At 38.5% G+C, this 27,298-nt stretch overlaps 1 protein-coding gene across 3 annotated transcripts in view; it reads left to right on the top strand.

The window, feature by feature from the left end:
* ATP10D (ATPase phospholipid transporting 10D (putative)) overlaps positions 1-27,298 on the top strand; it is a 114,059-nt gene that overhangs the window by 67,015 nt on the left and 19,746 nt on the right. For all 3 annotated transcript variants that reach the window (XM_055111571.2, XM_003816019.5, XM_055111572.2), the window contains 8 exons: positions 2,920-3,108; positions 5,859-6,468; positions 7,118-7,224; positions 9,143-9,269; positions 11,773-11,957; positions 17,037-17,346; positions 20,360-20,436; positions 21,069-21,194. In XM_055111571.2, the coding sequence (XP_054967546.1) occupies positions 2,920-3,108; positions 5,859-6,468; positions 7,118-7,224; positions 9,143-9,269; positions 11,773-11,957; positions 17,037-17,346; positions 20,360-20,436; positions 21,069-21,194 (1,731 nt within the window). The remainder of the gene's footprint in view (positions 1-2,919; positions 3,109-5,858; positions 6,469-7,117; positions 7,225-9,142; positions 9,270-11,772; positions 11,958-17,036; positions 17,347-20,359; positions 20,437-21,068; positions 21,195-27,298) is intronic.

Here is a 27,298-nt window from a genome sequence, read left to right as displayed (position 1 = left end):
TAATAATGTAATCCTGGGTCTCAATAAGGAAGATTTGGATCTTGGGAGAAACAGCTACGGATACAGTCATGCAGATAAGAATTGCATGCTTCACCTTAATTCAGTGACTAACTTCTTAGTCACTAGAAATTAACTTATTTTAGTGGGACCAACTAAAGTAGAAGAATGAGCCATGCCTGAAGCTTCTTTGTATGTAGACCTTTCCTTAAATCTTCTGGGCTCTTTTATGTATATTGTTTTATAGTGCTTTTCAAGGTCTTCTATGGTCCTGACTTTCTAGATTTTTCCCACTTTATTTTGGCAATACTTCTCAGCACAGTTTTGCTGACCAAAGCCACACAACCCCACTTTCACACACTGTTCCCACTCACCTCCAGCTTGGGCCAACTTCAGTATTACTTCTGTTCTCGTGGCCACAGCACAGCCTTTCAGTCATGCAGCCATCGGATTCCCTGAATGGCATATTATGTTGACTACATAAATAGTGTCTTAGTCCATTCAGGCTGCCGGAACAAAATACCATAAACTGGGTAGCTTAGAAACAACAGAAATTTATTTTTCACAGATCTGGAGGCTGGAAAGTCCAAGTTCAAGGAGCCAGCAGATTTGGGGTCTGGTGAGGGCCTGCTTCCTGGTTCATAAAAACAGTTCCTTCTTTACTGTGTCTTCATATGGTGGACAAGCTCCCTTGGACCTGTTTTATAAGGACTTTAATCCCATTCATGAAGTCACTGCCCTCTTAACCTAATTATCCCCAAAGAGCCCTACTTCCTAATACCATCACCTTGCAGGTTAGGATTTCAGCATACAAATTTTGGGGAGACACAAACATTTAGACCGTAGTAAATAGCATTTGTCACAAATGCAGAAGTTGCAAACCTTTCATCAATGTTAGATTGACTTCAGAATGCAAGATAATCCTTATGTTCTGAACCAATTATTAGTCAAATAATTGCAGAGATCATTGATACAATGAAATCACTATTAGCTTCTATGGTCTCTGACTCAGTCCCAAATGTCTTCTATAAAAGAAGTCTCTAAAAAATAGAATTTGGAAAGCCTGCACATACTAGCCTCTTCTTGGAGATTCCTAATACCCGTTAAACTCTCTGAGAAATGCTGAAATTAAAAAACTTGTTTAAACTTTTCTTAAACTTATTTCAGTATAGAACTCTTTGTTAATTTTTTGCTTATTCCATGTTAACATTCAGAGAAGGATGCCATTGGAAATATTGCCCTGACCTGTGGAATCTCATAAGCACTAGACAAGAGCATAATCATAGGCCTTGGTAAAATACCATGCAACAAATTTCCCAGGCATCTCTTCATTGACCAAATAAAAAAGTCTCTCCAACTTTACCACTTTCTTCTACTGACTTTGGCAAGGAGGTCCTTAAGGCCAGCGTTGTTCCCTGAGTAACTGAGGGTCTAGCACAAGTGCCAGCTCAGAGCTACTATATATGTGAGACTCGTGAGAGAATGTGACCAACTTACTAATTAACAGCCATCAGCTCATGAATGGCTATGAACTCCATCAAACTGAACAAGATTCAAATTTTGCTAAGTCAAATAGCACAAGCCAGTAGAATTAATGAATTTAGATAGAAACTTAGCAATGCTTTTTGACAGCAGGTAACTTGGTGAGTCTGGAAGCCAGGTGAGACTGCTAACCTGTCTGAAGGTGAGTGTGTCATTTGAGAAAGAAAGAAGGAAAAGGAACATTAAATGACTTAGGTTCCTGTTCTACTGGTCTCATCTTAGTCATTATCTCATTTACTTTATACAGCCACCTGGGAGGTAAGTGTTATTTTTACCATTAGACAGAAGAGGAAAAGGAGGTTAAGTAAGCTGCCCAAGACCTCCAGTTAGTATGCAGTGGAGCTAAGACCTGAACCTAAACCCATATGGTTTCCATCCCATGCTCTCTTCTTATTAAACCTATGCTAACTCTCACCAAACTTTTAAGCATAAGTGCAAACCATAATCTTCTGAGTCCATGTCATACATCCTTATATTTTACTCTTTTCTCTAAATCTCCTCTCCTGGCTTTCCTGCAGTCACTGTGCTTTGCAGGCCAGCTGCCTCTAGGACTCTTAGAATACAATGGTGCTTTTGTACAACCTTGATTCTGAGCATGTGGTTCCTCCTTTGACTCAGCTGAAAAATTTCTAAAGCAGTTAACTATATGTTACTGGATTATACTTAGATTTCTACTACAACATTATTTTGTCAAAACTCGTACTCTCACGTGTGAGAAGCATTGTGTCAAACAAAATGGAGTACATTTTTTCAATAACAACTTCTTAGAGCAAACCTGTACTGAGAAGAAAGTGTAGTTGCCAAATGTATGTGGTGATCAGAAATCTGGAAGAACCCTTATTAATGTCTTGTATTACTTGAAAATGCTGATAAAATATGTTAGCCTGCTTATAATCATTTTTATTTTTGGAGAGTTGTTTTTTACAATAGCAGTAACTTGAGCCATAAAATATTTTGTTGCAATAACATGGTATGAATAATGCCCAAAGTTTAAGAGTTAGTATTCATCAAGTGATGGTGAATAAATCTATGACCGAGGTAGAATTCTGGGCTCAATAAAATCTACCTCTGCTATTATGTATTTCAAAATGAGAAAACACTCAACTAGATTTGGTGAAAACTAAACTCCTGTTTAGTTTAATAGTTAAGAGAGTCTCCATTGATGAGGTGCATTCTGGATTATCCATTTGTTTTTATATCTTTTATTTTCCTATTCTCACTTCCCATGACACGATATACATTACAATTGTTTTTAGAAAAATAAAGTTTACCATCTCATGATTCATTTAGATCCTGGCTATACAAGTTATTTCTCATGTTGATTTAAAACTAATTTTTATATACTTCTTATAACAACACACTGTCTTATTGGATCTTCAGGAAACAGACGTGGTACCAGACACCAGGCTTTTAGACAAATTTAGTCAGATTACACCTCGGCTCTTTATGCCACTAGATGAGACCATCCAAAATCCACCACTGGAAACTTTGTACATTATCGACTTTTTCATTGCATTGGCAATTTGCAACACAGTAGTGGTTTCTGCTCCTAACCAACCCCGACAAAAGGTGAGTAAGTTCTCTAATGCAAACAAGGGTCACTTTCCAGAAGAGAATTTTGGGTTTAAATGTATCTGTACTGAGCTTGATATATGGATAAAAATGATAAATAATAGTAGCTGTATAACACTGATTCAGCATTTGTTCTGTGCTCTGCACTTACCATGGTCTATGTCATGGGTCCCCAACCCCCTTGGTTGCAGACCGGTAACAGTCTGTGGCCTGTTAGGAACCAGTCTGCACAGCAGGAGGGGAGGAGAGGGCCAGTGAGCATTACTGCCTGAGCCCCGCCTCCTGTCAGATCAGGGGCAGTATTAGATTCTCATAGGAACGCGAACCCTATTATGAACTGCATATGCAAGGGATCTAGGTTGTGCCCTCCGTATGAGAATCTAATACCCAGAGAATCTAATACCTGATGATCTGAGGTCCCACCCAACCCGTCTGTGGAAAATTGTCTTCACAAAACTGGTCCCTGGTGCCAAAAAGGTTGAGGACCGCTGGTCTAAGTGATTTATTGGTATTAACAAGTTGAATCCTCCTAACAATCCTATGAGTTAGATGCTATTACCCTACTATTCTCCATTTTACAGATGAGGCTAAGTAATTTACCCAGGGTCACAAAACTGGTTTGTTGGGGAGGTGGGATTTGAACCTAGGAAATACAGCTCAGTGCTACTATATTATTTGCCTCTAAGAGGGTAGTGATGAGAGCAATTCATTTTGCTTTAGTTTATTTGCCAAATTGAAGCTTTCTTTGAGACTTCTGAGACCTCCAACATCGTATGTATTATATCAGGCAAAATATACCGTATTGGATTCAATATCATGTTTAATAATATTTTTTTCTTCCTTTTTTTTTTCTCTTGGAGACAGTCTTACCCTGTCTCCCAGGCTGGAGTGCAGTGGCGTGATCTCAGCTCACTGCACCCTCCGCCTCCCAGGTTCAAGCAATTCTTCTGCCTCAGCCTCCTGAGTAGCTAGGATTATAGGCACCCACAACCACGCCTGGCTAATTTTTGTAGTTTTAGTAGAGACAGGGTTTCACCATGTTGGCCAGGCTGGTCTCAAACTCCTGACCTCAGGCGATCCACCTGCCTTGGCCTCCCAGAGTGCTGGGATTACAGGCGTGAGCCACCACACCTGGCCAAAAAAAGCTAGATTTTTAAAGTCTATTTGTAGCTTAGAATTCATGGAAAATTCATTTTCAATGTGGAGGAAAACTTGTTTAACGGGCTGGTGATTCACCATTTGCTGTGCTAGCCTCCTTGTGTGTAACTATCTCACCTTTTACTCACTTAAAATTCAATTTGCAGCACAACCCAATTCAATTTAATTTTCCATCAGATCATTTTCTTTTGGCAGCTTCAGAGGTGGTCAACTTTAACATAAAAACAATTTCCTTCCAATTAAGTTGAGCTTCATCAGGATCTGTATTTTTACAAGGCTTTGCCTAGGAAGTTGCTCTTTGAAAACATGATTATGCAGTTACAGAATAAAGGCTGTTCTTTTCCCCCAAAAATATTTTTCTAATAAATCTGTTCCCAAAGTAAGCATCTTTTGGTGTTTTCCTTTTAAGAAATATTATTGGTTATTCTTAAAGAATATAATATTCTACTGCTTGAAAGAAAATCTCTGAAGCATATAAGAGTCTAAGCCTCATGGTATTTCAAAGTAATGATAGAAGGGCAGTGAATAAGTAGCTAATCAGCATTCATGTGAGATACAGAACCCTCATCTGTGATTGTGTTTTACTCTTCATTTCTGAGTTGCTGATAAGTTTGAAAATCAACCAGCATAAGACCTTCAAATTATTATAAAATTAGTTATTTTTATGGGAAAACTTTTTCATTTATTGAGCATTTCTGAATGAGAAAATTTTTCCATCCAATTAATTGGCCTTCCATGATTAATGTGAATTTCTCAGTTTAGTCACTGATAAAAGTTAAGATTTAAGAGAAACCAGGGTACAAATAAGAAAAAGTTCTATGAAAATAGAAATTCAAATCCACATTATGATATTGATAACTCTTCTTGATGAAGCTACTTTGCTTACTGGTCCATTTAAAAGAAAATTCAAAGTAACAAACTTGTAGAATCTGGAAAATAAAAGAGAAAAATACATTTTGTTAATCTTTTGATTTGCTTTCTTCTGGTGTTTTTGTTATGTATATTATTACTTGTTACTTTTTTTATACTAGTCTCACAGCTTTTTCAGTATTGCCCTATAGACTTTATAAGCTTTATTTTTAAATATTATATAACATTTCAAGATGTGTCTATTTTGCTGTTACTGAATACTTAATTTGCTTATAATTTTAAAATTGTTATGGTTAGGATACACACAGTTAAGATCATGGAATTCCTGTATTTCAAGTTATTTCTTTAGAAAAAAAATTGCTGAAGGATGCCCACTGCTAGCAATATTAACATTTTATGTCTTTTATTATCAGTTGTCAAATTTCTTTCTAAATGATTGTAGAAATGTATGTCATTCATTTTAATATTATTAAAATATTAGCAAAGTATTACATAAATATTAAAAATATTAATAAAAATCAAATTATCTGAATAGTTATTAAAAAACAAATTTTTATTTGTATTAATATTTTCCATGGTGGTCGTAAATAGAGAATGGGCTGCTAGCCATTTAAGTGAGTGGTAACTCTTTTTATATCTAATTTATTTCCAGTTTGCCTTCAAAGTTGTTAGAAACTGCTTTTGACTGTATTGAGACCTTTCTAAATTGTCTTTCATAGATCAGACACCCTTCACTGGGGGGGTTGCCCATTAAGTCTCTGGAAGAGATTAAAAGTCTTTTCCAGAGATGGTCTGTCCGAAGATCAAGTTCTCCATCGCTTAACAGTGGGAAAGAGCCATCTTCTGGAGTTCCAAACGCCTTTGTGAGCAGACTCCCTCTCTTTAGTCGAATGAAACCAGCTTCACCTGTGGAGGAAGAGGTCTCCCAGGTGTGTGAGAGCCCCCAGTGCTCCAGTAGCTCAGCTTGCTGCACAGAAACAGAGAAACAACACGGTGATGCAGGCCTCCTGAATGGCAAGGCAGAGTCCCTCCCTGGACAGCCATTGGCCTGCAACCTGTGTTATGAGGCCGAGAGCCCAGACGAAGCGGCCTTAGTGTATGCTGCCAGGGCTTACCAATGCACTTTACGGTCTCGGACACCAGAGCAGGTCATGGTGGACTTTGCTGCTTTGGGACCATTAACATTTCAGCTCCTACACATCCTGCCCTTTGACTCAGTGAGAAAAAGAATGTCTGTTGTGGTCCGACACCCTCTTTCCAATCAAGTTGTGGTGTATACGAAAGGCGCTGATTCTGTGATCATGGAGTTACTGTCGGTGGCTTCCCCAGGTAAGTTTATACAAAAGTGAAATAGTAGTGATTTGAAAAGCTCGGAGATTAAAAGAGCATACTTGATGGCTTTATAAAGGCAAAGAAACAGCTATTTGGGGACTAATCACATTTGGTGAAGTAGGGGGAAGCTGCCTAGGATTTGATGGGAAAGCAAGTAAGTTTTGGGGCTACCCAGATCTGAGTTCAAATGTGAACTCCATCATTAGGTGGGTCTTGATAAAGTTAGCTAACTATTCTGTGCCTAAGTCTTCAACTCAATGGGTCTTAGAGTACCTCCTTTATAGGTTCCTGAAAGGTTTAATGACATACTATATGCAATGTATGAAGAGCCTTTGGCCAAGTCCCTAGCAAATGGAAAGTGCCCAATAAATGTCAGCTAGCAGCATTATAGTTATGTTACTGTTGTTATTGATGATTTGGGAACAGTGTTTGTATCAGGTTCTTGTACTTTCCTCTGCCCAAGGGGAAAGAAACGAGGGAAAGATTTATTCTGAGTGGACCCTTTTATAGATACCCATTTGGGATTCAAAACCAGAAGGCTTTTTTATTTGTTTTTTTAGTGTGGATAAAACCACTATTGTTTTAAAAAGTATTTCTGTAATTTGGCAGACTGGTAGGAACTCAAGCATCTTGTCCATTATTTCAGATGGAGCAAGTCTGGAGAAACAACAGATGATAGTAAGGGAGAAAACTCAGAAGCACTTGGATGACTATGCCAAACAAGGCCTTCGTACTTTATGTATAGCAAAGAAGGTGAGACTGCTTAGTGCGCTCCATCTTTTTTGTTTTTTCCCTTGTTTAGCTATCACTGACTGAAAACCAGCGTGTAGCAAACCCTAATCCAGATACTGGGGAAAGTCCCCTGGACACTGGCTCTCTTTTTACCTTCTCTATTCCATATATTGGTTGGTTGAAGTTTGTTCAAAGTATTTTGCTACAAGGATCCCTAAAACTTATAGTCTCTAAGTTCTTGTATGTTTCAATATGTCCGTGAGTGACTTTATATGTAAACAGTTGTTTGGCTGGGAATAAAAATCTCTGGATCTTACTTTCTTTCCCCCAGGACTTTGAAAATGTTGATCTCTCTGTCTTACAGCATTAAATCTGCTCTGGAAAGAATGAGGGCACAGATGAGCCTTAATTTTTTCATAATAAGCTCTTAATACTCTTTTCTTATGTGCCCGTAAGTATTTATATGTAAATCCAGGTAAATATCCTAGATATTATCTCAGTATTGATTATTCTTTATTGAGAATGCATATCCTTTCTAAACAAAAGTTTAGCAAGAAAGAAGATGGAGCTCCAATAAATTATTTGAGAGATGTTCTCACCGGAACTTTTCATTTCTTACCCAAGGTTTAGTTCATGGGAGCTGCATTAGGGAAAGTGGGATCTGTTGTAGACCCCAAGGAACTCAGTCAACCAGCTGCATAAGGAATCAAAAGTCTGATGGCTGGGCACAGTAGCTCATGCCTGTAATCAGGAGGCTGAGGCAGGTGGATCACCTGAGGTCAGGAGTTCAAGATCAGCCTGGCTAACATGGTGAAACCCCGTCTCTACTAAAAACACAAAAATTAGCCGGATCTGGTGGTGCATGCCTGTAATCCCAGCTACTCAGGAGGCTGAGACAGGAGAATTGCTTGAACCTGGGAGGCAGAGGTTGCAGTGAACTGAGATTGCGCCACTGCACTCCAGCCTGGATGACAGAGCAAAACTCCATCTCAAAACAAAAACAAAACCAAAAACAAAAAGCCTGCCCCACACACAGTTAAAGGAAGAATGGAGAGTTCAAGATCAAACCAACTCTGCCTTTTCAATTGAATGATCCTACCCTTGATTAAAATGTAGCCCAACAGGTGTCAGATTCTCTCAAATCGAATGACCTGTGGGCAGGAATAAGTAGACAGAGAGGGGAATTGCCTCACCTGCTTTACTCCACTCTGCTTTATAAAAACTGAAATGTAGATTTCTCCTTCTATGGCAACCTAAAGACAAAGGAAAATATATCATTGATCACTTCCCCAGGAATTTCATTTAATTTTTCCTTGGAATAAGACTTGTTTCACCCATAGGGCCCTTCTCTTTTTACCATTCATTAACTACATAAAATAACCATCAAAGGAGAATGGCGTGAACCTGGGAGGCGGAGCTTGTAGTGAGCCGAGATCAGGCCATTGCACTCCAGCCTGGGCCAGAGCGAGACTCTGTCTCAAAAACAAAAACAAAACAAAACAAACAAAAAAAAAAACATCAAAAGGTATGAAAGGTGCTGCTGGTTACAGAATCCTTCGAACTAAACAGTCCTGATACCACTTTCTCAACTGCACCATTAGAATCAAACTGGATTTAACTGTCAATTGGAGACCACTCCCAACTGCATACTTTCTGATTTAATTAAAGACATTAACCCACTGTCATCATATATGGTGCCTAGAATTTCCAGAGATGCTGAGTTAAAGGGTCATCCATCATCAGTGTTGCACTAGTCTGACCACAGAGTTTGGGAAGCTAGTGTCCAGGTGGTGTGAGGATATGGATCTGACATGGCTGTGCCCAGAGGGAGGAATATGTAAAACAAGTTGATGGTTTGATATTTTGCCAGAGGTCAGTCCTGGTATTCCCACAAGATCATATGGCTTGCTTCATACCTCTCTTTTAATTCTTCCCATAGGTCATGAGTGACACTGAATATGCAGAGTGGCTGAGGAATCATTTTTTAGCTGAAACCAGCATTGACAACAGGGAAGAATTACTACTTGAATCTGCCATGAGGTTGGAGAACAAACTTACATTACTTGGTAGGTGAATTAACGTTTGTATTGCCTGAATGGAGGATTTTGAAAAACACTGGATATCTTTGAATAAGGGTTATTTTCTTCCATTGTTATCTAATAAACATATATGGTTCTGCCTACCCTGTCCAGTCTGATCTCTATCCAACTTCCAATCCATTCTATTCTGTTGTCCACTGCAGTGAACTAGACTTCACTTGTGATGGGGTCAGGATGGTCACCCCAAGAAGATCATGTAAAATCCAACACTTAACATAGATTACAAAGCCAAGTAAATGTTCCAATAAATATCTTGGTTCAAATCAAGATAAATATCAAGAATAGAGTTTCTTGTCAGGCATTGGATAAGGTGCTTAATACGTGTTATCTTTTTTTTGAATTCTCACAACAAATCTCTATCTTATGTAGAGGAAATTCGGGGCACAGAGCAGTTCAATGACTTGTTCAAGGTCACATGCCAGTAGCTGACAGTTACTCATTAACCAAACATGGAGCTCATGTTTGCCTGGCTCCAAGCTTTTTATCCTGCACCTGCTACTGGACTAAGGAAATTTATTTTTCTTCTCTTCCTGATTTCAACTAAAATTGCACAACTGACCCCTCTTGTCTTGGATTAAACTGCATCTTAGAATTATCTGAAGCACTTTAAAAAATATTGATGCCTGCATCCTATCCCCTGAGATTCTGATTCAAGTGATCTGTTGTGTGGCTTGGGCATTGGAATTTTTTAAAGCTCCCTAAAGTGATGCTAAAGGCGGTCAAGTTTGAGAACCACTGTCTTAGAGTCTGGAGATCTAGATTCTAATATAAGCTCTGATATACCAAGATACCAGCTTCTGAGCTCCATTCCTCTATTTAGGAGGAAAACATTGACCTAACTTAGTATCTAGCAAATGGACCAATGATGCCTACCCTAAGTGATTTCTCTGTGACAGTGTAAGTAGTATAGGTCCACATTTCCTCATCTGCGATTCCAAAATCAAAAATGCTCCATGGGTTTAGTGCCAAAACTCATTTGGCAGAAAAATCATACCTGATTTGATATAAGACTATTTATAGTTATTATCCTAATTTAGGTGAACATTTGTCAGTTTTCCTGCAGAAATATTAATATGCTTGATTAACAAGTATTATAGAATATGGTATATGCACCATATTACTTTTTTAATATCTGAAAAATGTTTGAATTCCAAAACACATATGGCCCCAATTGTTTCAGAAAAGGGAACTGTAGACCCATGAAAGAACACTGCAAATAGACATTGTATCTTACTGGCAGGAGCATTCTTTAAAAGCCTGCCCTTTAAAGGACATGAACAGACATTTTTCTAAAGAAGACAACAAGTGGCCAACAAACATGAAAAAATGCTCAACATCACTAGTTATCAGATGCAGACAAATGCAAATTAAAACCACAATGAGATACCATCTTACACCAGTCAGAATGTCTGTTAAAACGTCAGAAGACAACAGATGTTGGCAAGGATGCAGAGAAAAGGGAACGCTTATATACTGCTGGTTGGAATGTAAATTAGTACAACCTCTATGGAAAACAGTGTGGAGATTCTCAAAGAACTGAAAATGGAATTACCATTCAATCCAACAATCCCACTACTGGGTATCTACCCAAAGGAAAAGAAATCATTATATCAAAAAAGTACCTGCAATCATAGGCTTATCACAGCACTGTTCACAATAGCAAAGTCACAGAATCAGATATCTAAGTGTCCACCAACAAATGATTAAAGAAAATGTGATATAATATATATATATACACACACACACATATATATACACAATGGAATCCCACTCAGCCATAAAAAAGAATGAAATTGTGTCTTTTGCAGCAACATGGATGAAACTGGATGCCATTATCTTAAGTGAAATAACCCAGAAACAGAAAGTCAAGTACCACACGTTCTCACTTATAAGTGAGAGCTAAATAACATGTATACATGGACATGGAAAATGAAATAGTAGACACTGGAGACTCAGAAAAGTGGGAGGATAGGTCAGGGAGCAAGGGATGAGAAATTACCTAACAGGTACAATTTACACTATTTGCATGATGGTTACACTGAGAGCCCAGATTTCACCCCTACACAATATATCAGTGTAACAAAACTGCGTTTGTGCCCCCTAAATCTATAATAATAAAAATAAAATCCCACCCTTATCCTTGGGAATATCATAGAATTATAAAATTGTAGTGTAAGGTTGCATAAATAATTGACTCAAATCCCTTCAATTTACAGATAAGAAATCTAGCCAAAAGGAGAACGAGTAAGTTTGATAAATCCATTGATCCCTGAGGCTTCCTTCCCAAAATATTACATTGCATATAATTTTGGTCTGGGTCGTCAAACCTCCTTTGACTCTCCTGAGCAGCTGGGCAGTTTATGTAGTGCAGGGTTGAGTTGGCTAACAGATATGATTCAACTGTAGACTAGTTGAGCTTCAGCTGGCTTTGGTTTCTTACAAGTCCTATTGCACTTTGGTTATTTTTTAGGTGCTACTGGCATTGAAGACCGTCTGCAGGAGGGAGTCCCTGAATCTATAGAAGCTCTTCACAAAGCGGGCATCAAGATCTGGATGCTGACAGGGGACAAGCAGGAGACAGCTGTCAACATAGCTTATGCATGCAAACTACTGGAGCCAGATGACAAGCTTTTTATCCTCAATACCCAAAGTAAAGTGCGTATATTGAGATTAAATCTGTTCTTCTGTATTTTCAAAGGCATTGGAACATTTGAGATTTGATGTATGCAAGGATAAAAAAACAAAACAAAACAGCAACCGTTAGCTTTTTTTGTTGTTTGTTTGTTTGTTTTTGTTTTTTTGAGACGGAATCTTGCTCTGTCACCCAGGCTGGAGTGCAGTGGTGCGATATCTTGGCTCACTGCGACCTCCACCTCCCAGATTCAAGCAATTCTGCTTCAGCCTCTCAAGTAGCTGGGATTACAGGCATCTGCCACCACGCCTGGCTAATTTTTGTATTTTTAGTAGAGACGGGGTTTCACCATGTTGGCCAGGCTGATCTTGAACTCTTGACCTCAAGTGATCCGCCAGCTTTGGCCTCCCAAAGTGCTGGGATTACGGGGTGAGCCACTGTGCCCTGGCCAGCAACCATTAGCTTCTTGATAATTTTTTCTATCCAGAAACCTACCTTGTGCTTGGAAGGGTGTCATAGTTCTTCTAAAGTCTTGATGGAAAATTATAATGGTTCAGAGGAATCATTGCTGAATAAAGGCATTAGAAGAAAGTTTTTTTTTTTATTTGCTTTCCCCCCTCCACACTGGATTACCAGGGATCTGACAGGACTTAGCCCAAAATGAAAAAATATATCAAGTCCTGATACAGGAATCTATCTCCCTTTTAAGATAAGAAAAAGTGATAGTTTTTATTGAAATCAGGTGAATAAATTATTAAATATTTTATGGCAGTTCTAAAAATAGACTCTTAGGGAAATCGTGCCCTCTTGTGGTAATTCCTAGGTAGTGCTCCCGAGAATATCATAAGTTTGAAGAACTGTTTAAGGGAAGAGGAAAATGTCATTTTTTAAAAAAGAAGGAAATTTAAGAGGCTTAGACTCAGCCCAGTTTTCTCTATTTTTGCCTCCCGCTAATCTCTAACACCAATGTTTAATCAGATAAATAAGGGTTTTATTTTTCTCAGAAGCCTTCCAGTATAGTGATCCCCTCCAAGATTTGTGCACATTGTTTATTTTTCTTGAAAAACTTCCTCCCATTCTTCTTCAGCAGTCAGACTTAACCAGTGATATCAATCCCATCACTGCAGTCTGCCTTCTTTGAAATCTTGTGGAGCTTTTCTTCAGGATCACTTCTTGAGCTTTGCCTGCTCAAGGCTGCCATGATTGGTTAACATGTTTTTGTTTGTTTGTTTTTTTGTTTGTTTGTTTTGAGGCAGCCCAGGCTGGAGCGCTATGGCGCGATCTCGGCTCACTGCAAGCTCCGCCTCCCGGGTTCACTCCATTCTCCTGCCTCAGCCTCCCGAGTAGCTGGGACTACAGGCTCCCGACACCACGCCCGGCTAATTTTTTGTGTATTTTTAGTAGAGACGGGGTTTCACCGTGTTAGCCAGGATGGTCTCGACCTCCTGACCTCGTGATCCGCCCGCCTCGGCCTACCAAAGTGCTGGGATTACAGGAGTGAGCCACCGCGCCCGGCCTGGTTAGCATGTTTTTATGGTCAGACCTCAACCAGCACTCAGCTCAACGGTACATTTTGAGAAAAGGGAAAAATAGAGTGGGTTCCCCTTTACGGTGGCCCAGTGACCCATAACCACAACCACCAGCCAACTCCCAGTAGCTGCAGGGGGCAGAACACAAGAAAATACTTAGTCATTTCAGTCACCAAAAGAATGTAGCCTAGGTGGCTGGTAAGACTAGGGATCAAATGCTTGGCCTGCCGCTGACTGAGTATGTGGCCTTAGGGAGTTACTTACCCTCCTGTGCCGCTTTTTCTTTACTCGTAATGGGAGAGTAATGACTGTTTAATGGGGTTTTTGTGAGCATTAAATGAAAAAATATAAATTGTTTAATGCGGTGCCTATCAGATGAGAGGGGTTCAGTAAGCATTAAAAAAGAAAAATAGAGATTGTTGTGAACAGTAAAATCTTTAGGACTGTGAAATTCATTTATAATGCAATATATCCATATAAAAAAATTACACTTATACCCTTAAATTTATATAAATAAAAAAATTATTTATAAATACACAATTTATCTTATGTTTAAAGGCATTTAAAACTATCAATTCAAGAAGTATTTACTGAGTACCTATAATTTTTTTGCTATCGATAGCTATTCCACATGTGTGAATTTTCCAAATAACTAAACAGAATACAACAAACATAATTTAGTTTTATCACAACTCAAGATAAAAAGCCAGGCACATAGTATGGGCTCAGTCACTAGTATTTAACTCTTTTCTTTCCACCTCACACTCCTAGTCCCTCAGGAATCACTAACATTTTAAAAGGACTTGAAGATCATGGAGCCCAGTGTGTCACTTAGTGAAGGAATTGCTCCTGTAACATTCTAAGCAGGCAATGTGGCAGCCAGTGGAATGTCTGAAGTTACCTTTGTGTCATCTTTACAAATTTCCATCAACGTTGTTCTTCAATTTACAAATTAGATTATAAGTGTTGCCAGTTGCAAACTTTACCTTTTACTCTCATAAAAGTTTTTTTTCTTCATTTGTTTTAATACAGTCATATCCTGTTTGTAACTAGTTACTGCATTGGAATATACAACGGCCTTTCAGGATTGGTCATTTAATTTTTTAAGTTTTATTTTTGTAATTTCATTTAAATTTTTCTCCTCAGATTGGTAACTTTCTATCTTCATAATTTATATTATAATCTACAAAAAGGCTTTCCATACCTGATCTCATTTGACAATTACAGCAAATAGACATAGAAGATAAATTATCTGTTTTATAACCTGAGACTCCAAATGCTTGTGATTTCTCTAAGTACAGCTGATTACTAAACTTTAAATTTTCTGATTCCTATTTCAGTATATTTTCTAATTATGTATTACATATTACATATATACAGTTGATTCTCCTTATTTGTAGAGTTACGGTTTATGTAGTTGCCCCGAGCTCTGAATTAGCAAACACTGACCACTGCTTTTAGAGGAGATACAAAGTTAGCTTCCTCTGATTACAACATACTGTCAACAATCAATACATGACCTTGTTTCTTCTGAAATGTACCTTATTTAATATGCATATTAATGATTCATTAACGTTAAATGCATTGCCAACAGACTGTAACTTATACCCAAACAAAGTTTATCTAACATGGGTAAGTTCCCCCCATAGGACACATCACAGCCTTTTTTGCTTGGAAACACTGCAGCCCATGATTGGGAGTCATTTTAAACAGCAAAATCACTGACAAAAAGCAGAAAGATGCAAAAAATATGGCACCAAATAGCCCATGAAAAGAAGACTTTGCTACAGTTTGAGAACTGGCAAAAGAAGGCATCATGGTGTTCGGCTTCAGCTGGGAATGGGCATATCACATGACTTAAATGTCACTCTATGCATATGACACTCAAATGTCACTCTATGACATGTAACCACAAAAACATCTCAAGTATTGTGAAATTACAGATAAATTTTATCAAGCAGAAGAATTCACAAATGTGGAATCCACAGATAATGAAGATTAGCTGTGTGTGTGTATGCATACTTCTGTTATTTTTATAATGAAAAAAATAGTTAATTTGTAAAACCTAAACACATACTCAAATAAATAGAAGAGTACAAAACCCTTTATAATCAATTTATAATCATAAAACTACAATTTAAAATCATATTTTGGAGAATATCCACACAGACTGTATTCTGTATACTGTAAGCATATTGATGCCACAAAGACTATATTTATATTATTGTATGGTATTGCAGCTGTATTCTTTCAATTACAATACCTTAAACACAATCTGATGTTAATGTTTTCAATGATTGCGAGGCATGTTACTTTCTAAATGTGCCATTTTAATTTAACCAAACTCCAAAAGAGTTTTAAAAATAATTTTTACTATGATGTAATGAGCCGTATGAGCGTATCTGATTCATCTTTGTATACTTTTCCTTAAGGGCTTTGGAGGTGTATGGGATCAAATTCATTCCTAAAATGGAGCCCTGTGAACACTCCCCAAGAGCGTTTATAGTTTTTGTGCTGTTTCATGTGCACATATCCATATATACTTCTTCCTTGCTTTTCTTATTTTGTTGTAGGTTGAGAAATGCTTGATAAAACAGCATTTAAAATCAAAGCAAACAAGCTCTGAGTGAGAGCTCTTTCACGAATAAACTATTTCAGACTTAGTGTATAAACTAAACTTAAATTCACTGCTCTGGATTTGGAATTTGTTCTTAGTGGTCACTTGACACAATAATTTCTGGATAAGCTTATTGTTCATCTTCTTGAGTAGAATTCATTCAGTGAATGTTTACTGAGTACCTGATGTGATCCTCTTTTAAGCCTCATGAAGGCTTCAAAAGGAAATTAAAAGTGATAACTGCCTTTAAAGAACTTCCTAACTAGTGTGGAGTGAGGATGTATGCAAAGGAGACGTGATAAGTACCACAAAGAACATCCTGGCCAGAATGCAAGTGCCATGAGGGCAGGAATTTTCATGTTTATTGGTGTAGCTCCAGCTCTTAGAATGTTTTCTAATATATAGTTTCTCATTAAATACTTAGTGAGTGAATGAATACGTTGAATCAAAAAGAAGATAAAAGCAATAATTACTATTTCAAATGCCTGCCATGTGTCATGCCTTACAGTAGGAGTTTTGCATGTATTATTTTGCTTAATCCTCACAACAAGATTATGATGGAAATAATATTTGCATATTTGCATATTTTGAATGAGAAAGTTAAGGCTTAGAGAGGTTACATAGTTTGCCCAAGGTCAAGCAGCTAATAATTGGCAGAATGAGACCAGAGGACTCTTGGGATTCACTGTTCAAGAAGGCAAATTGCACACATGAAGAAATTTCACAGCTATTTCTTTATAAGAAATACTGGTGAGATGTTCCCCCTCCTTTTAACCCATCCCCACATACACACAGAACTCTCTGTGGAAGACTCGTAAAATCTTTGAAAATAATCAGTTATTCATTATTTGAGGTTTTCTCGATTCAGCAATTGCTAAAAAATGACAATAAAAAATGTAACTGGTTCTGACACCAAGGGCGCCTGGAGGCTAACCACCTTTGCCTCTTGTTTCAAGGATGCCTGTGGGATGCTGATGAGCACAATTTTGAAAGAACTTCAGAAGAAAACTCAAGTCCTGCCAGAGCAAGTGTCATTAAGTGAAGATTTACTTCAGCCTCCTGTCCCCCAGGACTCAGGGTTACGAGCTGGACTCATTATCACTGGGAAGACCCTGGAGTTTGCCCTGCAAGAAAGTCTACAAAAGCAGTTCCTGGAACTGACATCTTGGTGTCAAGCTGTGGTCTGCTGCCGAGCCACACCGCTGCAGAAAAGTGAAGTGGTGAAATTGGTCCGCAGCCATCTCCAGGTGATGACCCTTGCTATTGGTAAGTGAGGATGAATCTGAGTCCTGCTCTTCTCCCTTTCACACCACACCAGACACCGATCCTTCTGTCTCTTTCTTCTCCCACTGTTCCTTCCATTTTCCTCCTCCCTTTTTCTCTACCACATTCACGCCTTCCCATCACCTATTTGAGCACCTTCCTCCATCACCTATTTGAGCACCTTCTGTGAACCAGGTAATAGGGATGTGACATGGTAAACAATACAATAGTCCAGACTTCTTAGTTTAGTGTCAGACCCCCAAATCAACAAGCTTAAATCAAGTAATAAACTGAATCACAGAACTGAAAAATCCATGTGTTCTACCTTCAGGAAAGCTAAATTCAAGGACATGAGAATTCATTTATTTATCCATTCCACAAATATTTATCAAGTGCCTTTTTTGTACCAGGCATTTTTCTAAGGAATGGAGATACAAGAGTATATAAAATTGACAAACTACCTTTTTACAAGGAACTTACATCTAGTAGGAAGGCATGCAGTAAAACAAAGCATAAATCTGTAAGGTATCAGGTAGTGATAAGTACTATTGAAAAAATAAAGTGGAGTGAGGAGATGTAGAGCACTGGAGATGGGCTGGGGCTGCTCTTTTAAGTACGATTTTCAAAGAAGGTCTCACTGCTAAGGTTGACTGTGAGCAGAGATGTGAAGGAAATCATAAAGGGGCCATGGGAGACATGGAGAACATTTCTGGAAGAGAAGACAGTGAAAATGAAAGCCATGAGGGGAACCGTGTTTGGTGTGTCGGAGGACAAAGCCGATTAAGCAAAGGGAGGTGTTTTCTGCAGGTTATTAAAGGTCAGAGAAGCAGCAGAGGGCCAGATCACATAGGGTCTTAGAGGACATTATAAAATTAGGGAGCCATTGAAGGATTTTGAGCTGGAGTGGGACATGATTTGCCTTAAATTTAAAATGATTATGTTGGCTGTTCTGTCAGAGTAATTGTTGGACTGCAAAGACATACAAAATCAGTTGGAATAATTCAGCAAGAGATGATGGCAGCCTGCGCACAGCTGGGAGCAAAGGAAGGGTTGGGACATGGTCAGATAATGGGCATGGTCTGAAAAATGGGCATGGTCTGAAAAAAGACCCAGAGACATTTGCTGGCATATTGGATATGTTATATGAGAGAAAGAGTTGTCATAGGGAACGCCAAAGTTATGTCTAAGAACAGAAAGAACAGAGCTGCCATCTACTGAGATAGAGGCAGGGGAAATTGGGAATTGGGTCTTACTCATGTGAAGTTTGAAAAGGCCATTAAATATCTAAGCAGTGATGTCAGGTAGGAAGTGAGAATAAAAGTCTGGAATTTAGGAATAAGAAATTGGCTAGAGATATAAGTTTGAGAATCAAAAGTCTAGTGGGCATCAGGCCAGGTACAGTGGCTCACGCCTGTAATCCCAGCACTTTGGGAGGCTGAGGTGGGTGGATCACTTGAGGTCAGGAGTTCGAGATCAGCCTGGCCAACATGGTGAAACTCCACCTCTACTACAAACACGAAACTTGGCCAGGACTGGTGGTGGGATCCTGTAATCCCAGCTGCTAGGGAAGCTGAGGCAAATAGTCACTTGCACCCGGGAAGCGGAGGTTGCAGTGAGCTGAGATTATGCCACTGCATTACAGCCTAGGAGACAGAGCAAGATTCTTTCTCAAAAAAAAAAAAAAGAAATAAAATAAAAGAAAAAAAGAGTCTAGTGGATATCAAAGCCTTGACACCAAAGAATGAGTATAACTGAAGAGAATTGTAGTATGAGATTAAGATCTCAGAGACTCTAGTGTTAAACTGAGGACTTGGCATATCAGCTCTCTCTTTCTATGTCTGTTTTCCCTCTGGACTGCTTCCAGTCTCAGGTAAATTTTCCCCTCAGGGTGGTGATGTAGCCACTAAAACTCCTGGGTTTCCATCCTATCCTATTAACAACTTAGGTGAAAAGATAGCATCACTTTTCAGATTGCTGCAGTAAAGTTTCAGGATTAAGGTGGAATTTTGTTCAATTATCTTATTGAATAAACAGATAAATAAATGAATTATTCAAGCTTATGGATCCAGATGTTTCCAAAGCAAAAACTCCTGGATTTATAATTATAGATAACATAATTATAACATAATTATATTATAATTTATTACATTATAATTATATTTATCATATACATTACATATAATACTTATAATTTATATCATGCATTATGTAATATATAACAATTATAACTTATAATAATATTAATTAATTGGAGTCATATGTCCATTTCTGAACCAATTACTGAGGCCAGGGAATAGAAGATGCTGATTGTACAGATCTGGGTCACTTGCTTACCTATAAATATGGAGGTTTGGGTTCACACTAACAAACCACATAAACTAAGAATTTCCAAGGAAAACCAGTATACCTTTACTGAAAAACAGGTGAATTGTTGGTGATCAATTGTTCATTACCAGCAGGAATGTGGTACCTCCTCCTAAGAAGCTTCCTGTGTTGGGGGAGACCAGTAAGTCTGTATGCAACCATGATACTGTGTGATAGGTGTGCTAGAGATAGATAGGGTGGTGCTGAAGCCTTATGAAAGAGCATCTGATCTTTAAAAAAAGTATCAGAAGGATTTCCCAGAGGAAATGACATCTAAGCTGAGAGCAAGAAAAATTGAAATCCAGAAAAGTGAGCTGGGGGTGATCAGGACAGTGTTGTTATCATGTGCGTGGCTACAGGGAGAAGGGTGTATCTGGAGAGTTGAAAGTAGCATGAGTGACATGAAAAACAAGATCAGTCTGGGTAGGTGCCATAGCGTGAAGGAGTTTAAAGCGGTGTTGAGCTTGGAATTCTTCCTGATGGCAGTGGGATGCCACTTCATTTCTGTTTCACTTACTTCCAGGAAACTTGGAGAACGGGATGAACTTTGAAGGATTTATTTGTTCACTTGAGCTGCCCCTATTGATTTGCAACATTTACACCCTTTCTTTACTCCTCATATGTTTCTCTCCTTTTTTTCTGCCTCATGAAGGTGATGGTGCCAATGATGTTAGCATGATACAAGTGGCAGACATTGGGATAGGGGTCTCAGGTCAAGAAGGCATGCAGGTGAGTGGATATTGTGCACCCAAGTTCTGTGGCCTTGACCTGCCCATCCAAAGGCAGCATTCTCCATGGTAAATTCTCTGTAGCAGAGTGAGGCTGTGTGTGGCTAGCTGAGGAGTGGGAGACAGGAAGTTTACCTATCTATTCATTGATTTTTTTTACTAGGTGAGTATTATGGCATTTTCCTGGGTAATTTTAGCTGTATTATTCACTTGTTAAAAATAGAGCTTATCTAAAATCACAGGAATATATATTTTAGTCCTGCAATGGCTGCGTAAATTCTGACTCTGAAGAAGCTACTAAGGATTTGAATGAAGGACCTAAAGATCTTGAGGCAGGAGACAGAGGGAAAAAAAGGGAAAGAAGAGGAAATGAGAGGAGAAGGAAGGAAGTGGGAGTGTCCTATTTGTGCGCACGTGTGTGTGTGTGTGTGTGTGTGTGTGTTGGATGGTATTTTAGGCACAAAATTCAGATAAAAGCTCATAATCCAAAAAACTGATTTTCATTCATGTATGGAACAAATGCGGTCAGAAGAAGGTAGAATATGAGGCCTAGGGTTTCCCAAGAATTGTGCTGTGTCTGTTCTAACATGTTTGATCACTCAGGATGGCATTCTCTCCCCATTGCATCTGCAGGCTGTGATGGCCAGTGACTTTGCCGTTTCTCAGTTCAAACATCTCAGCAAGCTCCTTCTTGTCCATGGACACTGGTGTTATACACGGCTTTCCAACATGATTCTCTATTTTTTCTATAAGAATGTGGTATGTAACCCCAGAGAATTTGTCCCTTTTCCCTTCGTACCTTCCAAGACTGTTGCATCAGGGATGAAGACGAAGTGTCCTATGCTAAGCTTACTTTCCTTATTGATGTATTGGGAACAGCCAGGACTGGTCTTGCTGTCTTTCCAGAACTAAGCTGGGAATGTGCTGTGTTTCAGCTGCTGACAGCAAATTGCCAGGCTTGTCCATCTGCTAACATTTTCTACTCCCTGTGCATTTAAATTAAGTCCTGTCTGTTTCATTTAAAATCCAGTTTTTGACCTTCCATAAAAAAGGCTGTGACAAGAAGAATTATGAAATGTTTAATGCTATCTGTCAGTACAGAAAGAAAAGGTTTGCATCCGTTTTACTGGAAATACCAAAAAATATGAGCTCTTCCAAATTAATGCCCCATGTGTTATAATAAAGACACAGATACAGATGAAAACCTAGTATGTCTTAGCGTGTAGCTGGCTGTTGCTCACAGATGCAAGAATTCTCTAGCCAACCTATAAAATGTATTTGTGCTCAGTAGTTATTTAATGATAAAGGAACTATATTTTGATTCTATAATTCCTAAAAGGGCAGAATTTGATTAGAAATCCAGGCCTCTAATCTTCAGCCTGCTATTTCAATTTCAGTTTCCTTTTTTTATAAAATCATAGGTAATCAGACGTAAGTATCTTCTAAGTGGGGTAATTATGTAAATATCATGAATTTTAGGCAAAATTCACTCTTAGTCTTTAAAGTCCATATGTAGTATGTTAGTAGTAGACATGGGTTGATGTCACTCTATTACAATACCATTTTTAGGGAAAAAAAAGCCATTTTTAGGACATCCCAAATGTGTAATTTAGAACTCTGTGTGCACATGTATGTCCATCAGTAGGAACATTTTTTTTTTCCTGCAGCACAATACACTTTTCAGGAATCTCTCAAGACTTTACTGATTAGAATTAGTGCAGTTAGTCAAAGTTTAGTAAAACTCAGATACTTTAGGAAAATATTTGAAATGTATAAAATCTCTGCCTGAGTATGTGCTTCTGGGAAAAACTGCAGCTTGTAATTTACAATTCCAGAACTTAGTGGTCAATGGCTTTTAAAGAGGAGCCCCTCTCCCAAGTTTTTATTTTAAACCTTTGCATTTGTTCACCTTCTCCCCTATTGTGGCAATATCCATTCACCTCCTCACCTCCTTTTAACCCCGGATTGAATCTAACAGTAAAGAAATACTAGTATTAGGAGGATATGGTATACACTCTCAAAGAGAGGGAGTGTTCATTAGTAAAGAGAATCAGGACCTTGGTGGTCTTCCTGCTCCATAATCCTTTTTTTTTTTTGACTTTTTAAAAAATTATACTTTAAGTTCTAGGGTACATGTGCACAACGTGCAGGTCTGATACATAGGTGTACATGTGCCATGTTGGTGTGCTGCACCCATCAACTCGTCATTTACATTAGGTATTTCTCCTAATGCTATCCCTCCCCCAGGCCCCTACCCCCCAGCAGGCCCCAGTATGTGATGTTCCCTGCCCTGTCTCCAAGTGATCTCATTGTTCAATTCCCACCTATGAGTGAGAACATGCAATGTTTGGTTTTCTGTCCTTGTGATAGTTTGCTGAGAATGATGGTTTCCAGCTTCATCCATGTACCTACAAAGGAAATGAACTCATCCTTTTTTATGGCTGCATAGTATTCCATGGTGTATATGTGCCACATTTTCTTAATCCAGTCTATTATTGATGGACAATTGGGTTGGTTCCAAGTCTTTGCTATTGTGAATAGTGCCGCAATAAACATACGTGTGTATGTGTCTTGATAGTAGCGTGATTTATAATCCTTTGGTGATATACCCAGTAATTGGATTGCTGGGTCAAATGGTATTTCTAGTTCTAGATCCTTGAGGGATTGCCACACTGTCTTCCACAATGGTTGAACTAATTTACACTCCCACCAACAGTGTAAAAGCATTCCTATTTCTCCATGTGCTCTCCAGCATCTGTTGTTTCCTGACTTTTTAATGATTGCCATTCTAACTGGCATGAGATGGTATCTCGTTGTTTTGATTTGCATTTCTCTGATGACCAGTGATGATGAACATTTTTTCATGTGTCTGTTGGTTGCATAGATGTCTTCTTTTGAGAAGTGTCTATTCTTATCCTTTTCCCACTTTTTGATGGGGTTGTTTTTTTTCTTGTAAATTTGTTTGAGTTCTTTGTAGATTCTGGATATTAGCCTTTTGTCAGATGGGTTGATTGCAAAAATTTTCTCCCATTCTGTAGATTGCCTGTTCACTCTGATGATAGAAGCTCTCTAGTTTAATTAGATCTATTTGTCTATTTTGGCTTTTGTTGCCATTGCTTTTGGTATTTTAGTCATGAAGTCCTTGCCCATGCCTATGTCCTGAATGGTATTGCCTAGGTTTTCTTCTAGAGTTTTTATGATTTTAGGTCTAACATTTAAGTTTTTAATCCATCTTGAATTAATTTTTGTATAAGGTGTAAGGAAAGGATCCAGTTTCAGCTTTCTACATATGGCTAGCCAGTTTTCCCAGCACCATTTATTAAATAGGGAATCCTTTCCCCATTTCTTGTTTTTGTCAGTTTCTCAAAGATCAGATGGTTGTAGATGTGTGCTGTTATTTCTGAGGCCTCTGTTCTGTTCCATTGGTCTATCTCTCTGTTTTGATACCAGCACCATGCTGTTTTGGTTACTGTAGCCTTGTAGTATAGTTTGAAGTCAGATAGCGTGATGCCTCCAGCTTTGTTCTTTTGGCTTAGGATTGTCTTGGCAATGCGGGCTCTTTTTTGGTTCCATATGAACTTTAAAGTAGTTTTTTCCGATTCTGTGAAGAAAGTCATTGGTAGCTTGATGGGGATGGCATTGAATCTATAAATTACCTTGGGCAGTGTGGCCATTTTCACGATATTGATTCTTCCTACCCATGAGCATGGAATGTACTTCCATTTGTTTGTGTCCTCTTTTATTTCATTGAGCAGTTGTTTATAGTTCTCCTTGGAGAGGTCCTTCACATCCCTTGTAAGTTGGATTCCTAGGTATTTTATTCTCTTTGTAGCAATTGTAAATGGGAGTTCACCCATGATTTGGATCTCTGTTTGTCTGTTCTTGGTGTATAGGAATGCTTGTGATCTTTGCACATTGATTTTGTATCCAGAGACTTTGCTGAAATTGCTTATCAGCTTAAGGAGATTTTGGGCTGAGACAGTGGGGTTTTCTAAATCTACAATCATGTCATCTGCAAACAGGGACAATTTGACTTCCTCTTTTCCTGATTGAATACCCTTTATTTCTTTCTCCTGCCTGATTGCCCTGGCCAAAACTTCCAACACTATGTTGAATAGGAGTGGTGAGAGAAGGCATCCTTGCCTTGCACCGGTTTTCAAAGGGAATGCTTCCAGGTTTTGTCCATTCAGTATGATATTGGCTGTGGGTTTGTCATAAATAGCTCTTATTATTTTGAGATATGTTCCATCAATACCTACTTTATTGAGAATTTTTAGCACGGAGGGCTGTTGAATTTTGTTGAAGGCCTTTTCTGCATCTATTGGGATAATCATGTGTTTTTTGTCATTGGTTCTGTTTGTGTGATGGATTATGTTTATTGATTTGTGTATGCTGAACCAGTCTTGCATCCCAGGGATGAAGCCGACCTGATCATGGTCGATAAGCTTTTTGATGTGCTGCTGGATTCAGTTTGCCAGTATTTTATTGAGGATTTTCGTGTCGATGTTCATCAGGGATACTGGTCTAAAATTTTCTTTTCTCGTTGTGTCTTTGCCAGGCTTTGGTATCAGGATGATGCTGGCCTCATAAAATGAGTTAGGGAGGATTCCCTCTTTTTCTATTGATTGAAATAGTTTCAGAAGGAATGGTACCAGCTCCTTCTTGTACCTCTGGTAGAATTCGGCTGTGAATCCATCTGGTCCTGGACGTTTTTTAGTTGGTAGCCTATTAATTATTGCCACAATTTCAGAGCCTGTTATCGGTCTATTCAGAGATTCACCTTCTTCCTGGTTTTGTCTTGTGGGGGTGTATGTGTTCAGGAATTTATCCATTTCTTCTAGATTTTCTAGTTTATTTGCATAGGGTGTTTATAGTATTCTGTGATGGTAGTTTATATTTCTGTGGCATCGGTGGTGATATACCCTTTGTCATTTTTTATTGCATCTATTTGATTCTTCTCTCTTTTCTTCTTTATTCATCTTGCTAGCGGTCTAATCTTTGTGTTGATCTTTTCAAAAAACCAGCTCCTGGATTCATTGATTTTTTGAAGGGTTTTTTGTGTCTCTATCTCTTTCAGTTCTGCTCTGATCTTAGTTATTTCTTGCCTTCTGTTAGCTTTTGAGTGTGTTTGCTCTTGCTTCTCTAGTTCTTTTAATTGTGATGTTAGGGTGTTGATTTTAGATCTTTCCTGCTTTCTCTTGTGGTCATTTAGTGCTATAAATTTCCCTCTACACATTGCTTTAAATGTGTCCCAGAGATTCTGGTACACTATGTCTTTGTTCTCATTGGTTTCAAAGAACATCTTTATTTCTACCTTCATTTAGTTATTTACCCAGTAGTCATTCAGGAGCAGGTTGTTCAGTTTCCATGTAGTTGTGCAGTTTTGAGTGAGTTTCTTAATCCTGAGTTCTAATTTCATTGCACTCTGGTCTGAGAGACAGTTTGTTGTGATTTCTGTTCTTTTACATTTGCTGAGGAGTGCTTTACTTCCAATTATGTGGTCAATTTTAGAATAAGTGTGATGCGGTGCTGAGAAGAATGTATATTCTGTTGATTTGGGGTGGAGAGTTCTGTAGATGTCTATTACGTCCACTTGGTGCAGAGCTGAGCTCAAGACCTGGATGTCCTTGTTAACCTTCTGTCTCCTTGATCTGTCTAATATTGACAGTGGGGTGTTAAAGTCTCCCATTATTATTGTGTGGGAGTCTAAGTCCCTTTGTAGGTCTCTAAGGACATGCTTTATGAATCTGGGTGCTGCTATATTGGGTGCATGTATATTTAGGATAGTTAGCTCTTCTTGTTGAATTGATCCCTTTACCATTATGTAATGGCCTTAAGTATTTTCTAAGTGGGGTAATTATGTAAATATTGTGAATTTTAGGCAAAATTCACTCTTAGTCTTTAAAGTCCATATGTAGTATGTTAGTAGTAGACATGGGTTGATGTCACTCTATTACAATACCATTTTTAGGGGGAAAAAAGCCATTTTTAGGACATCCCAAATGTGTAATTTAGAACTCTGTGTGCACATGTATGTCCATCAGTAGGAACATTTTTTTTTTCCTGCAGCACAATACACTTTTCAGGAATCTCTCAAGACTTTACTGATTAGAATTAGCGCAGTTAGTCAAAGTTTAGTAAAACTCAGATACTTTAGGAAAATATTTGAAATGTATAAAATCTCTGCCTGAGTATGTGCTTCTGGGAAAAACTGCAGCTTGTAATTTACAATTCCAGAACTTAGTGGTCAATGGCTTTTAAAGAGGAGCCCCTCTCCCAAGTTTTTATTTCAAACCTTTGCATTTGTTCACCTTCTCCCCTATTGTGGCAATATCCATTCACCTCCTCACCTCCTTTTAACTCCAGATTGAATCCAACAGTAAAGAAATACTAGTATTAGGAGGATATGGTATACACTCTTGAAGAGAGGGAGTGTTGGTTAGTAGAGAGAATCAGGACCTCAGTGATCTTCCTGCTCCATAATCCTTGAGTGGCCATTCATACTGATAATCTCCAGACTTAATTGATATCTCTTATTTACCTAGCTAAACAATGCATATTTTATATGCTATGCAAAGATCTTGGACCAGAAGCCATTAGAGTAGCTTATCTTTCTGAGACCATGGTTCTTGGATGTTGGACAACCTTTGAGGTGCCAGTGAAGACTATGGATTCATTCCCCCAGAATAGCGCCCCAAACCACAAACAATACATTTTCAGAAATTGGTCCTGATCCATGTCCATAGATGCTAGACTAAGAAAATCTATTCTGGCCAGGTGCGGTGGCTCACGCCTGTAATCCCAGCACTTTGGGAGGCCGAAGCAGATAGATCACGAGGTCAAGAGATCAAGAAATTCAAAAT

This window comes from Pan paniscus, chromosome 3 (assembly GCF_029289425.2).
Source record: "Pan paniscus chromosome 3, NHGRI_mPanPan1-v2.0_pri, whole genome shotgun sequence".
Classification (NCBI taxonomy): Eukaryota; Metazoa; Chordata; class Mammalia; order Primates; family Hominidae; genus Pan; species Pan paniscus.
Note: the sequence above shows the minus strand (reverse complement) of the source record. Positions and strands in the feature narration are given on the sequence as shown.